General features: G+C 37.8%; 1 protein-coding gene across 1 annotated transcript in view; it reads left to right on the plus strand.

The window, feature by feature from the left end:
• KMO (kynurenine 3-monooxygenase) overlaps positions 1 to 16380 on the plus strand; it is a 62899-nt gene that overhangs the window by 42288 nt on the left and 4231 nt on the right. Inside the window, 5 exon segments of the mRNA XM_019423138.2 lie at positions 3002 to 3073; positions 3900 to 4021; positions 5502 to 5649; positions 7812 to 7869; positions 9867 to 9949. Coding sequence (XP_019278683.1) covers positions 3002 to 3073; positions 3900 to 4021; positions 5502 to 5649; positions 7812 to 7869; positions 9867 to 9949 — 483 coding nt within the window.

The following is a 16380-nucleotide window of genomic DNA, read 5'->3' on the forward strand; positions in this document are numbered from 1 at the left end:
TCTGACTCTTGCTTTTGGCCCAGCTCATGATCTCATAGTTTGTGGGTTCGAGCCCCTCATTGAGCTCTGTGCTGACAACCTGGAGCCTGCTTGGGATTCTGTCTCCCTCTCTCTCTGCCCCTCCCCTGCTTGCATTCTCTCTCTCTCTCTCTCAAAAATAAATAAATAAACATCAAAAAAAATAACATCACTTCTCTCCCTTGCCTTCAAGATATGCTTTTTTGAGTGGTCAGGAAAGAAGAGGAATTACAGCTACCCTACTGGGAACACAGAGGGAATTTGTCTGACATAATAATGTCATTTTTCTCTTTTTTCTTGGTAGAAAAAAAGTGGGTCAGGAATCATTCTGTATACTGACAATCCAGAGTTCTTATACTCATGATTATACCAAGTAATGATTATTAAATAAAATGAATAGCAAGCTAATGCAAAGAGATTTTCATTGCATGTTTTCTCATTTCCTGGTTCCCAGGTTAAAACCTATGGGGCTTGAGGCAAATACATCATAGCTATGTTTTATATTGTCGTAGCAAATAAATGTAGAATCTTATTAAGGAAAGTTAAAATACCAACAGAAGCAATAAGGATATTGGCTTATAGGTAAAGATAAGTAAATAGCACTAATTTAAATTTGAGTTACATAAAGAACATCTATTTTTAAGGTATTTTTAAGATGTAATTTATCCTATCTGAAATTCACACGTCTATAACATAGCTAGTCAATTTGTGATAGTGCTATTATATACCAGGTATATACCAAATTGTATGAGCCAGTCAGATCTATAATATATCACTAAATCATTGTTTTCCTAGTTCTTCCTCCTGGTCAGAAAAGTATTTAGTAATTCTTAAGTGCTAATTTTACATTTTTCAGATGAACTTTGTTCTCATGGCCCAGGATCTGATAATTATGTTTTACAAGATAATAGGATTCTGTTAAAAATTGTCCCAGACTAGGGGCCCCTGGGTGGCTCAGTCGGTTGAGCTTCCGACTTTGACTCAGGTCATGATCTCACGGTCTCTGAGTTCGAGCCCCGTGTCAGGCTCTGTGCTGACAGCTCAGAGCCTGGAGCCTGCTTCCGATTCTGTGTCTCCCTCTCTCTCTGACCCTCCCCCATTCATGCTCTGTCTCTCTCTGTCTCAAAAATAAATAAACATTTAAAAAAAATTGTCCCAGACTTCAGTGGAATCAGGCCTTTTAATGTAGATTTAAGATAGCCATTTATTTTCTAGGTGTTCATATTTAATAGTGATAATTATTGGTTAACAAAAACTCACTGCTTTAATTTAATTTTTTTTTAATTTACATCCAAGTTAGTTAGCATAAAACTCTCTGCTTTTAAATAAGAAACACCGTTTTGACATAGCAATGGGACCCAGGCATGGGAGCATTTTAATATGTCCTCAAAATAATCTCAGGAAAACTAACTTCCTTTCCTCCCTCCCTTCCTCCCTCCCTCCCTTACTCACACTTCCTAAATTCCTTCCCTAAAACACTGTCCATTTCTGCCACCTCTGCTTTGCTCAGCAAGTTTACCCCCGCCCAGAAGCCACTGTCCTTCTCTTCTTATCCAATCAATGAATCCTTCCATACTTTTAACCACTTCAACCCCACAGATGTCTTACCTGCCCAGCTTTTATTTCCTATACTTCTACCTCAGCATCTGCCTATTCACCTGTGCCATAACCTGAGGCCAGACAGTTATGTACTCACTCATTTCTGTGTCTGTGTGTTGAGCTTTCTTTGAGCCTCTGAGATCAAAAGCCAGGAAGAAAGACAGAAATAACTCCAACAGAGTGTGAAAATGCTGGCTAGGAGCCTAGGCTGTGCTTTATGTGTTTTTACCATGTAAGAGACACACATGGCAGGTGCTCCACAACCTTTGTAAAAAGTAATGCAAACTCAGAATGGTTGGAAATTGATTGCATGTTCTTATGTATATCATACCCCCGGGAATCTTCAGAATTTAGGTCGATAGATATGCCCAAACAATCAAAACTCAGGCTCTTACTGGGTTGTCACGGGGTCAGTAAAGAGAGCAGATTTCTGTAGGAAAGAAGTGATAAGAAGCTTGTTTGTAAAATTTTATTTTTCCCATGAACTGTAAACTTAGGACCTTTCCATTATACAAATAAGTCCTCAAGTAAGGTGAAAAATAAAGTATAAAGATATTACACACACATATATATGTACATATACATACATAGTTTGTATATGCATATATAGCATGCCCATATATATGTATGTGTATAGGTGTGTTTTTGTGTGTGTGCATGGAAATAGAGAGAGAGAACATCTCACAGTATGTTCTTAATTCTTGATTATATCTGGTATCAACTATATCTGATACCACCTAAGTTATATGAGTTTGTAAAGTCAGGACAGAAAACATTTTTAAGACCATTTCTACTTTATTTATTTATTTTTTTATGTTTATTTTTTTGAGACAGAGTGTGAGTGGGGGAGGGGCAGAGAGACAGGAGGACAGAGAATCCGAAGCAGGCTCTACTGACAGTAGAGAGCCTGATGTGGGGCTTAAACTTAGGAACAGTGAGATCAGGACTTGAGCTGAAGTTGGACGCTCAACTGACACCACCCAGGTGCCTCGCCAGTTTCTACTTTAAATAACAGTAGGTGAGGGGCGCCTGGGTGGCTCAGTCGGTTAAGCGGCTGACTTCGGCTCAGGTCATGATCTCGCGGTCCATGAGTTCGAGCCCCGCGTCGGGCTCTGTGCTGACAGCTCAGAGCCTGGAGCCTGTTTCAGATTCTGTGTCTCCCTCTCTCTGACCCTCCCCCATTCATGCTCTGTCTCTCTCTGTCTCAAAGATAAATAAACGTTAAAAAAGATTAAAAAAAAAAAATAACAGTAGATGTGCTTATCATCATGTGTATGATACTATTTGAGTTGCTATGGAAACAATTATAACATAAGCAGAAACAGTTTTATAGATGTGCTGCATTAATGCCCTAATCAAACATAAATATACTTTTTCCCTACAGTATGCCATGGAACCTAATTATCTGCATATTTGGCCTAGAAATACCTTTATGATGATTGCACTTCCTAACATGGTAATACAGAATTTGCCAATATAATTTGTATCTGTAATTAATGTTTTTCACTACATACTTTCGTATTTTGCATGTATGCCTAAATTCTTTTGTACTTAGCATATGTATACCTAACATTATTGTTTAGTCTCTTCAGTGATTGCATCATTGCAACTTTGGGGTTCTTGAGGAAAAACCTGAAGGAATTCCAATTATTTATAGTGGAAAGGAGATTTAATACATATAAATGATAAACGATAGATTGTGGATGGTGGTGCCTGTCATCTCTCCCAAGACGGTGTACGAGGAAATGGTGTGCAAATAAAGTCAAAGAGATTTGGGTTCTACATGAGGCAGGACTTCCAGTCTTTGAGGTCTCTGGGACATTGGAATATGCATTATCAAAAAAGAGCATGGCTGTTCTTCCATTAGACCCTAGAGACATTTTTTTTTTCATTATATATCTGGCTCTGTATTTCTCTAGTTGGTCTATTTTCCCTTGGTAGCAACACTGATGCCCAGTGCCTCTTAACACCGTTTGAAAAGGAGAGAGAGAGGGAATAAGTGGGAAGAAATTCAATCCAACCACTATTCAATCCAACGTATTAGTAATCCAAGGAGTGTAGTATTGGCTCGGTGAAAATGGCTGAGGTTTACCATGTAGAAATTCTAATAACTGAGAAGCTGGGGAGTAGCTGGGACTTGGTGGGGCTTTTCTCTGGGAATGAGGTTTGGGAAGGACGCCTTTCCTGTCTGCCTGGACATTCCTCCCAGGTGCCCCTTGGCCACAGCAAGAACCTGAGGTTAGGGCTCCACATATTCTCTCACACGCTTCCTCTTCTTGCAGAACAAATCTTTCACATGTACTTTGTTCATGCCCTTTGAAGAGTTTGAAAAACTTCTAAGCAGCAGTGATGTGCTGAATTTCTTCCAGAAGTACTTTCCAGATTCCATCCCTCTAATTGGAGAGTAAGTTTCAAGATGTGCAATTGTGCCTTTTGCTCCACTGTTTTGATTTATTCAAGATTCAAATAAAGGTCATGCACCTTACTTCAGTTTGGATTAAATGTGACTGATCCTGATGTGACCTGGACAGGAAGCCTGCCTTCGGTCAAAAGTCTAAGTGGGCGTTGTGCTGTGAGCAGGGATTCTGAAAACCCCATGCCATGGTCAACTTTCCCTGAGAAAAACAAGTAACCCATGTCCCCAGGCCTTTCTGCCTCCTGGGCAGGCTCTCAGGTCCCTCCCAGTTGTGCTGCAGAGCTGGGCTGTGCCTCCCTCTGCTGGTGGACACACAGGTCCAAGGCCCAGCAGATGCAAGTCTCTGGTTCCCCATGTCTTGGGGCCCTCACAGTAACATGGTAATAAATAGCAGTACCTGCCCCAAACGGTTGATGAGGACTGGAGGAGTTCATGCCTATAAATCATTTGGCACAGGACCTGGCTCATACAGAGCTGCCCGACTGGTAGCCAGCTTGTTAGCTGTCTGGTTTATGACCCATGGCCCCTCTGGCCCCTGTCAGCGCCACCCACCCCACCGGCATGTCATTTGGTCTCATTCTGCTCCCACCGTCCCTCCCTTGAATCCAGTCCATTCTCTGCCTCCAGCGATGTTTTCGTGGAGGCAGCACAATGGTGCAGAAAGCAAGATTTAATGCTGCTTCTGCCCCTTACTCCCAAGCCTCAGATTTCTTATCTTTAAAACGGGCATCAGGATATCTACCTTTCGGGGCAGTCATGACAATGACATGCACTATGTAAAAGGGATGACCCACTACCAGCCCAGAGCGAGTCTGTTTAAAACTGTCAGTTTTCATCCTTAGCTACAGATTTGGTGTTCACTGATCCCTCCTCTGATGTTGAAGAGAAATCTCCACATGCTGCAATTTTAGTCCTTATGTTTCCTGGTTATTTCTTCCTCTCCAAACAGACTTAAAATTCTTGAGGGTAGGAGCTGTTTTTCTACTTACAGCTGCCACAAAACCTAGCTGGATATCAATTGTCCACTTCCAAACACACATAAGTTAGCACTTCATTTTAGTCTTGGTTTGGGTTCATGTGGTTTAGTCAGATGCACAACATCTTAATTTTTCCAGAAAAAACTAAAACACACCAGAATAGTTGAAAAATTGCATGACCTAGACACATGATAATAAAATCTCATGGCACATAACACACACATATTTCAAATTATTAAAATGCAGTCAAACCTATTCTTTTTGTATGTGATTAAGATCGTTGCAAACAAAACAGGTAAATGGAACAATGAGATTTCAGGAACTAGGAGAAACGTCGGTTTCTCCATTTCTCGTGTTCTTCCTGGCATTTTTTTTTTGTGTGTTTCTCAATAAAATGCAACGGTAATGACGTCAGTACATCTGAAAGAATTACACAGGGTTTAATACCCAATCTAACATAACGGTTATGTTCTGATTGTTTTCCTCTTAAGGCAAGCCCTGGTACAAGATTTCTTTCTGTTGCCAGCCCAACCCATGATATCTGTGAAGTGTTCTTCTTTTCACATTAAATCACACTGTGTGCTGATGGGGGACGCGGCTCATGCCATAGTGCCCTTTTTTGGACAAGGAATGAATGCAGTAAGTCCTTTCTCCCAAAGTAAGTCTCTGACATTTTCCTGGGTCAGTCTCAACTGAAAAATCTTAGCTAAGAACCATGTCTGTAACTATCCTCACCTAATCTCTGACAAAACAATCAATTCCACAATCCTGCCAACGGTTTAGATTGATCACTAACTATAGTCAAGCCTTGGATTGCTTGATCCAGTAATTTCATGCAGGAAAGAGCATAAAGCTTAACATGGTTTCTATGCAGTTAGAAAATGTATTGATAGCTTGAAATTTGAGAACTCACCTGTCAGCAATTCAAGTCTTAATTAATTTTTTTTTCTAGAGATTATGCCTAAGTATATAAATGTCAGGCTCAAAAAAAGAAAAGAGCCCAAACTGTCTTTTGTTTTCTCTACCTTTTCTTTCCAAATGAAAGGAAAAAGCATTTGACAGAGTTGAATAAAACTACGAGAGATTCCTGAGTGGCTCAGCCAATTAAGCATCCAACTCTTGATTTCAGCTCAGGTCATGATCTCACATTTTGTGAGTTTGAGCCCTGCATCAGGCTCTATGCTGACATCAAGGAGCCTACTTGAGATTCCCTCTCTCTCTCTCTCTCTCTCTCTGTCTCTCTCTCTCCCTCTCTGTCTTTTTCTCTTCTTCTCTGCCTCTCCCCACTTTTGCATGCGCTTTCTTTCTCCTCTCTCTCTCTCTCTCTCTCAAATACATAAATAAACATTTTAAAAAATTTAAACAAATAAAACTATGAAACAGATTTGATGTTGAATACTATTGCTTTCATGGAAGTTTCTAAAAATATTTCAGGAAAGAAATAGTGCTCAAGTATTAAACATTAATTTCAAGGAATCCTAAAATGATTATCTAGACAGACAATTATTTTGTGTATGTGTGTTTGGTAACTATAGCTTTATAATCACAGCCTTCTATTGTTTCGGTGATTGAGATATATTTCAAGTATAAGTAGGCTATAAATCTAATCAATTATAGTTTTCCACAAAGTAGTGGCAAACATTTTGTTTTATAAAAACATAAGAACATACCAATTTTAGTAAGCTGGATAAGGGCCCAGGCTCCGGCAGTATGAGGCCCAATTCAAATCCTGTCTCCAGGATTTATTGCACTATATTCTTGCACAACTAACTTAACTACTTTCTTGTCTGTAAAATTTGGTTTTCTTTTTTTTTTTTTTTTTTTAATTTTTATTTTTGGGACAGAGAGAGACAGAGCATGAACAGGGGAGGGTCAGAGAGAGGGAGACACAGAATCGGAAACAGGCTCCAGGCTCCGAGCCATCAGCCCAGAGCCTGACGCGGGGCTCGAACTCACGGACCGCGAGATCGTGACCTGGCTGAAGTCGGACGCTTAACCGACTGCACCACCCAGGCGCCCCTGTAAAATTTGGTTTTCAATAGTGCCTATATCATAGAGATTCTTGTGGAATAAATGAATTAAGTAAAAAATTTAAAAGTGTTATTATTTCAGCCTATATGAAATATTACATCCCTAAATTCCTGCAGCATTAGTAGTCTATACAGCTGAGAAGTATCTTTATTTGCTTCAGATGTAATTTCTATAATTGATGTGAAATTTTTTTTAATATTTACATATTTTTATATTGTCAGTAAAACTATCATTTGAATTCCTAGAAAGCAGGAAATCTATCTTTTGATTTTCTTCTCTCCACTTCGTTTAGCGTACAACCTTATTAGGGTTCATTTTCTGGACTTCTTGACATTGGAAGTTTACTTTAATCTTGGCTTAAGGGAACTAAATTAATATGTGGGTTCTATCCTGTCATTAATTGCTCTAAATGTGAATCTTAAAGACCTGATTAGTTTAAATGTGACTCGAATATTCATGGTAGAGCAATATAATTATTCTTGCTTCTTAAAGAAGCAATGGAATCCTTCAAAATTACATGAGTAATTTAAAATTTTGGTCAAATTCCAAATCACTGTAATCAATACACACCAGGCAAAGACAATCCATCAAGCATGAAGTTGATGGTCTTTTATAATTGTAATTTAATGCCAAGTGTGACTAAGCAGCTGTTGTGTGCTGGTTGAAGGTAAACATCTTATGAATTATACTCACTGACGGAAAGTCTGTTCTAATTGCTCAGAAGCTTTCATTATTTCCAGATTATTTTTTTCCATTTTTTCTTATTTCAGGGCTTTGAAGACTGCCTGGTATTTGATGAGTTAATGGACAAATTCAATAATGACCTTAGTAAGTAAAATTTTTCAAATGGACATGGACTAGCCCTGTTGATTAATTGTGGACCTATTTTTGACCCTGGATGATCACAAACCCTTGATACATATTTCCTGTTCAGGATTATAATTTTTCTATTACCAGCCTGTGCCACTGTTGCCCATGTCCAGACAAGGAACACCCAGAGAAACAGGGAAACAGTTTCTTTTAAGGTCTGTACATGGAGGCCTGTGCAGTGATCCCCACAAACAACATAGAAGCTCCCAAGACCAACGTTTGGCCAAGATATGCTCCTTGTTCTCCCTTTCCATGAGGAGACCCGAACCTGCACCTCTTACAGCATGCCCCAGAAACACTTTTAGGAGTTCCAGCACTTTCTTGCATGTTGCCTTAGCAAAATGGCAGCTTCTACTTCTATTTGCCTTTGGTTAAAGCTGATTCCACCAAATATATTGATGTGACAGAGACTGATGCCTAAAATTTTTATATGTAATGTTGAAATTAAATTAAATGTACACCATTTCATCTGTAAAAGAAGTTGCAAACAATAGCCTGAGACCTGGATAACTTTTACTGCATCTCAGAATCACATGGTCTCAAAGGCTATCTCCGAATTTAAACTTGTTTCAGGTAAGGGATAGATCCAGAGAGCTGGCTTTAAACCTACATCCAGATTCCAGTCCTGACTTTCCAACTTATTAGCTGTGAGACCTTTGGAAAGTCATTCCAGCTTTTTAAAGTCTCGGGTTTTCTTTTTTTTTTTCCATCTGTAAAGTGGGGACAATAATACCAACTTCAGAGAGATGTGAAGATGAAATAAAATGATTTGTGTAAAGCTTTAAAAATAAAATCCTGGCACAAAATGAGTTCACAGTAAATATTTGCTATGGTGTTATAGGAAGTCCTTGGACACTGTGTCTGGATCTGAAGACACTAGAGGGTCCAGGGTAAAGTTCTTCCAGTTTTCTGCCTTCCTCGTTCAGTCATCTTGCTCAGATGTTCTGGATCCAGAGGCATTTATTTTCTTTCCTCCCTTATCAGCCCTGGTGTGATGGGTCTGCATATGATAGGGCTGATAGAGGGGATGGAGGGTTCCTATATCAGAACATACTGTCAACACTGGTTTTGGTTACTGCAGAACAACGATCAAACAGTACTGATTATGACAATGATACTCATAACTAGCATTACTGGACATTTCATATGTGTTGGGTATTTTGCTATGTTTTTTAATCCATTTTCTCATATGGTCTCCATGGAAAACATGGGGCAGGGGTACTATTCTTGTTCCTTTCTTACAAATTTAAGCTTAGAGATGGTGAAGTGACTTGCCCTAAGTCATATAGCTACAAGTGGTAAAGCTGGGACTGGCAACCAAGTTCTCTGACTTTTGAAATGGCATCCTTAATAGCTAGCGTTGATTGGCCATGTGGGAGTTATATTAGTCATTAATTTATCAAATATTTATTCAGTATTTACCTTTTACCACGTTAAGATTTCAGACATGAGGAAAATAGGAGGCCTCCTCCGGGAGATCACAGAAAAATGGAGCTGATGGTTAGCTGATAAGGTCGCTTAGGCACAATGAAACAAATGTGCATGGGGTAGCAAGAAAGGACAAAAAGGAGAGTAGCAGATTCTAAGCAGGTCTGGGGTGGTCACTGACAGTCATTTCTATGAACTGCTGTCCATTCTTAAAATAAAAAAAAATAATGATTTGGTAACCAACAAATATATTATTTTAACCTGTCATAAGTTTTATTTAATCACAATAGGTAATGCCTATTACCATGAATGTGTTACTATTCAGTATTCATAGATAATTGGTCATTCAGCCTGATCATCCAATGTTCTAAAAGATTAGGAGAGAACAGTGGTAGAGTATACACCATTTAATTTGATCGGTGTAGAGGCCAGCACATTCTTACAGACTATAGTGGAATAGATGTATTATTCAACTTGGTTGAATGTATTTCAAATTGGTTGGATGTATTATTCAACTTGGCTCCTAGGTGTGTGTCTTCCTGAATATTCAAGATTGAGAATTCCAGACGACCATGCAATCTCAGACCTGTCCATGTACAATTACATAGAGGTGAGTGAGGAGGTTGGGCTCCATTCCATGTTAAGTGTACTCTTATACATAGAATTGTTGAATCACTGTATTGTATACCTGAGACTAATGTAACACTGTATGTTAATTATACTAGAATTAAATTTTTAAATTTTTTAAAAGAAAAGACTATTTGTTAGAATATCAGTGAATGATCTCATCATGTTAAGTGCACTCTTAATGCCCTTCACCTATTTCACCCATTCCCCCCCCCCACCTCCCCTCTGGTAACCATCTGTTTGTTGTCTGTAGTTAAGAGTATGTTTTTTGTCTCCTTTTTTCTTTGTTTTGTTGCTTAAATTCCACATATGAGTGACATCATATGGTGTTTGTCTTTCTCTGACTGACTTATTTCACTTAGCATAATACTGCCTAGCTCAATCCATGTCTTTGCAAACGGCAAGATTTCATTCTTTTTTATGGCTGAGTAGTATTCCATAGTATATAGATACCACCTCTTCTTTATTCATTCATCAGTTGATGGACACTTGGGCTGCTTCCATAATTTGGCTATTGGAAATGATGCTTCAATAAACATAAGGGCACATATACCTTTTTGAATTAGTGTTTTCATATTCTTGGATAATCCCAGTAGTAGAATTATTCATTCATATGGTAATTCAATTTTTAATTTTTTGAAAAACCTTCGTACAGTCTTCCACAATGGCTGCACCAGTTTGCATTCCCACCGACAGTGCATGATGGTACTTTTTTCTCCACATCCTTGTCAACACTTGTTGTTTCTGTGTTTTTGATTTTAGCCATTCTGACAGGTGTGAAGTGATATCTCATTGTGGTTTTGCTTTGCATTTTCCTGATGATGAGTGGTATTGAGCATCTTTTCATGTGTCTGTTAGCCATCTGCATTTCTTCTTTGGAGAAATGTCTATTCATGACTTCTGCCCATTTTTAATTGGATTATTTATTTATTTTTTGGTGTTGAGGTATATATTCTTATATTTTGGATACTAACCCTTTATCAAATATGTCAAATATTGCAAATATTTTCTCCCATTCAGTAGGTTGTCTTTTAGTTTTATTGATTGTTTCCTTTGCTGTGCAGAAGCTTTTCATTTTGATGTAGTCTCAATAGTTTATTTTTGCTTTTGTTTCCTTTACCTCAGAAGATCTATCTAGAAAAATGTTGCTAAGGCCAATGTCAGAGAAATTACTGTCTGTGCTCTCTTCTAGGAGTTTAATGGTTTCAGGTCTCACATTTAGCTCTGTAATCCATTTTGAGTTTATTTTTGTGTATGGTGTAAGAAAGTGGTCCAGGTTACTGCTTTTGAAGATAGCTGAGCAGTTTTCCCGACACCATTTGTTGAAGAGACTGTTTTTTCCCCTTTGTGTATTCTTGACTCCTTTGTCAAAGGTACATTGGCCATATAATTGTGGATTTAGTTTTGAGCTTCCCATTCTGTTCCATTGATCTATGTGTCTATTTTTGTGTCAGTGCCATACTGGTTTCATTACTATAGCTTTGAATTATATCTTGAAATCTTGGATTGTGATACATCCAGTTTTATTCTTCTTTTTCAAGATTGTTTTGGCTATTTGGGGTCTTTTGTGGTTCCATAAAAATTTTAAGATTGTTTGTTCTAGTTATGTGGAAAATGCTGTTGGTATTTTGATAGGTACTGCATTAAATGTGTAGATTTCTTGGGGGTAGTATGGACATTTTAACAATCTTTGTTCTTCTAATCCATGAGCATGGAATATCTTTCCATTTGTTAATGTCGTCTTCAGTTTCTTTCATCAATGTTTATACTTTTCAGGGTATAGGTGTTTCACCTCCTTGGTTAAGTTTATTTCTGGGTATTTTATGATTTTTGGTGAAATTGTAAGTGGGAATGTTTTCTAACTTTCTCTTTCTTCTACTTCATTATTAGTGTATAGAAATTCAATGGATTTCTGTATATTAATTTTGTATCATGCAACCTGACCAAATTCATTTATCAGTTCTAGTAGTTTTTTGGTGAAGTCTTCAGAGTTTTTTATATATAGTATAAAGTCATCTGCACTTAGTGAAAGGTTTACTTCTTCCTTACCTATTTGGATGCCTTTTATTTCTTTTTCTTATCTGATGCTGTAGCTAAGGACTTCCAGTACTATGTTGAATGAAAGTGATAAGAGTGGACATCCTTGTCTTGCCCCTGATCTTAGGGGAAAAGCTCTCAGTTTTTCACCATTGACTTGGATTTTTCATATATAGCCCTAATTATGTAGAGGAATGTTACTTTTATACCTACTTTGTTGATGGTTTTTATCATGAACAGATATACTTTGTCAAATGCTTTTTTCTGCATCTATGGAAATGATTATATGGCTTTTATCTTTTCCCTTGTTGATATGATGTATCACGTTGATTGATTTGTGAATATTAAGCCACCCTGCAACCAAAGAATATATCCCATTTGATGGTGATGAAGGATTTTTTAATGTACTGTTGGATTCAGTTTGCAAGTATTTTGTTGAGGATTTTTGCATCTATGTTCATCAAGAATATAGGCCTATAGTTCTCTTTTTTTAGTGGAGTCTTTATCTGGTTTTGGTATGAGGGTAATGCTGGCCTCATAGAATGAATTTGAAAACATTCCTTCCTCTTATATTTTTTGGAATTTTTTGAGAAGAACAGGTATTAACTCTTTAAATGTTTGGTAGAAGTTCCCTATGAAGCTGTCTGGTCCTGGTCTTTTGTTTGTTGGGAGTTTTTTTTTTTTTTAATTTTTGATTCAATTTCATTATTGGTAATTGGTATGTTCAAATTTTCTATTTCTTCCTGATTCAGTTTTGGGATGTTATATGTTTCTAGGAATTTACCACTTCTTCTAGGTTGTCCAATTTTTTGACATCTAATTTTTCATATTTTCTTATAATTCTTTGTCTTTCTGTGGTGTCCGTTGTTATCTCTCCTCTTTCATCTCTGGCTTTGTTTATTTGAGTCCATTCTCTCTCTCTTTTTATGAGTCTCGTTAAAGATTTATCAATTTTGTTTCTTTTTTCAAAAAATTAGCTCCTGGTTTCATCTGTTCTATTTTTTTAATTCTTATTTTATTTATTTCTGCTCTCACCTTTATTATTTTCTTCCTTCCACTTTTGTTTGTTCTTTTTCCATTTCTTTTAGGTGTAAGGTTAAGTTGTTTGAGATTTTTCTTGCTTCTAGAGGTAGGCCTGTACTGCTATAAATCTCCCTCTTAGAACAGCCTTTCTGCATCAAAAAAATTTGGGGACTATTGTGTTTTCATTTTCATTTGTCTCTATGCATTTATTATTCCGTCTTTGATTCCTTGGTTGACTCATTCATTATTTAGTAGCATGTTACTTAACTTCTATGTATTTATGTTCTTTCTAGATTTTTTTCGTGTGGTTGATTTCTAGTTTCATAACACCGTGGTCAGAAAAGATGAATGGTATATGACTTCGATCATTTTGGACTTGTTGAGACTTGTTTTGTAGCTTAATGTGTGATGTAATATGGGGAATTTTCCATGTGCACTTGAAAGGAATGTGTATTCTACTGTTTTAGGATGGGTGTTCTGAATACATCTGTTATCTCCATCTTGTCTAATATGTCATTCAAAGCCATCCCTTGTTAATTTTCTGTTTGGATCATCTATCCATTGATGTAAGTTGGATGTTAAAGCTCCCTACTATTACTGTATTCCTACTGATTACTTTTTTTATGCTTATATTAGATTCTTTATATATTTGGATACTCCCATGTTGGTGCATAAACATTTACAATTACTTTATCTTCTTTTTGGATTGTTACCTTTATCATTATGTAATGTTCTTCTTTGTCTCTTGTTATAGTCTTTGTTTTCAAGTTTATTTTGTCCTGTATAAATATTGCTACTCTGGCTTTCTTTTCACTTCCATCTGCATGGTAAATGCTTTTCCATCACTTTACTTTCAATCTGCATGTGTCTTTAGGTCTGAAATGGGTCTCTTACAGACAGCATGTGCGTGAGTCTTGCTTTTTTATCCATTCTATATCCTATGTCTTTTAATTGGAGCATTTAATACATTTACATTCAAAGTAATTATTAATAGGTATGTATTTATTGTCATTTTGTTGTTTGTTTTATGGTTGTTTTGTAGTTCTTTTCTGTTCCTTATTTTGCTCTCTTAACTCATGGTCTCCTAGCTTTTGTTAGTAATATACTTGGATTCTTTTCTCTTTATTTTTGCATATCTATTACTGGCTTTTCATCTGTGGCTTATACATAACAAAGTATGCATATATTTTATATTAAGTCTATATTAAATCTGCATATAAGTCTATATTAAGTTGATTGTCTCCTAAATTTGAGCCCATTCTAAAAGCACTAATTTTCAATCTTCTCCCCCTACCCCACATTTTAAGTATATGGTATCACACTTTACATCCTTTTATTTTGCGGATCCCTTGACTGATTTCTATAGATTTACTTATTTTTACTGCTTTTGTGCTTTCTACTTTTCTTACTCTTGTTTATGGTCTTTCTCTTTTCACTCAGAGAATCCCTTTTAACATTCCTTGTAGGGCTGGTTTAATGTCATTAATTCCTTTAACTTTTGTTTGTCTGGGAAATTCATTATCTTTCCTTATATTCTGAATAATAGCCTTGTTGAATAGTGTATTCTTTGCTGGAAGTTTTTTCTTTCAGCACTGTGAATATATCATGCCATTCCCTTCTGGCCTGCAAAGTTTCTGCTGAAAAGTCAGCTCATAGCCTTCTGGGGTTTCCCTTGTATGTAACCATTTTCTTTACTCTTGCTGCTTTTAAAATTCTCTCTTTATCACTGTTTGCTATTTAGTTACTATGTGTCTTGGTTTGAACCTTATTTTTGGGGTGCTCTCTGTGCCTTCTGGATCTTGATATCCATTTTCTTTCCAAGATTTGGGAAGTTTTCAGCTATTATTCAAATAAATTTTCTGCCCCCTTTTCTCTCTCTTGTCCTTCTGGGATCCCTATAATACAAATATTATTGTGCTTAATGGTGTCACTGAGTTCCCTTAGTTTATTCCCTCTAGTGGATTTTTAATTTCAGCTATTGACTTCTTCATCTCTGATTGGTTCTTTTTTATGTTTTCTGTCTATTTGTTGAGGGTTTCACTGAGGTCCTCCACTCTTTTCTTAGGTCCAGTGAGTATCTTTAGATTATTATTACTTTAAAATATCTATTAGGCATATTGTTTATCTTCATTTAATTTAGGTCTCTTAGTCTGATTTTGTCCTGTTCTTTTATTTGGGACTTATTCCTCTGTCTTCTCACTTTATCTCACTCCCTGTGCCTGTTTCTCTGTGTTAGGAAAGTCAGCTACATCTCCTGTGCTTGAAAATAGTGGCCTTTTGAAGAAGAGGTCCTATAGTGCCCTGCAGTACAATGTCCCTGTTCACTGGCACCTGATACTTCAGGGTGTCTCCTATGTTGGTTGCCTGTACCCTGTTGTGGCTGAGCCATATTTGCCTTCAGTCCTGTCATCTGCAATGGCTCTCTTTGCCTGTTGTGAGCAGAGTTTTGTCACTGTGTTGTTAGTGGGCCAGTCTGGGGTTACCTTGGGCTTGAGTTGAGTCAGAACAGGTGTTGGCCAGAGGTGTGGTACCATCAAACTGCAGGGCTCTCTCCGTGTTTGTCCCCTGAGAAGCTATTTTTGATGGGCAGGGCTTGTAGTCAGATCAGATGTCTGCTCCCAGCCCACTGCTAGGGCTGCAGTTGGACTGGTATGTGTGGTTATATTCCTCTCTCCCAAGGCAGGAGTCATTTTGGAGTGGAGTTGGCCCATTGGGGCTGCTTGCCACTGCCAGGCTTTGGCACTGATTTGGAAGGACTCCTGTCAAAGGTGTGCTGGAGGGGGCGGGTCTACAGGAGAATGTGGGAGTGGATGTGCTCTTAGCAAGGTAGGTGGAGAATGTTGGTGCTGCCTTGGTTTCACCAGGTGTCCATGTGTTGAGGCTAGGGGACAGGGGAGGGAAATGGCATGCATCAGCTCTTTTTTTCTTGAAGAAGTCTTCCAAGGATACCTGTCCCTCCAGCATATGCTCTGAGATTACTAAATAAATCTTCACATATTTCCCAGGTATTTTGCAAACTGTTGCTTCTATGCTGTGTTGTATATCAGTGGGGATGTTTGTTATACTATCTCTTTAAGGGTGGGGACTCAGTTTCCATTCACCCTCTGGCTCTCCCCTAGTAAAGCCCTCTGATTTTTGAGGTTCCAAGCATTAAGCCCCACTGACTGTAAGAACTCTCCAAGATAGGCTCCTCTGGTTTTCAAATCCAAATGTTATGGGGATGCCTGGAGTGGCTGGTGTAGGGTCTCCTCCTCTACCCTCTCTGTGCCAGCAGTGTCCCTCCCTCCTGCAGATAGTCCTGTGGGTCAGTTTGGCTTCTGGCTGTGTCTCTGCCCTTCTTACATTCTTTGATGT

The sequence above is a fragment of the Panthera pardus genome, unplaced genomic scaffold (assembly GCF_024362965.1).
Source record: "Panthera pardus isolate Hobbes unplaced genomic scaffold, ASM2436296v1 HiC_scaffold_21, whole genome shotgun sequence".
Taxonomy (NCBI): Eukaryota; Metazoa; Chordata; class Mammalia; order Carnivora; family Felidae; genus Panthera; species Panthera pardus.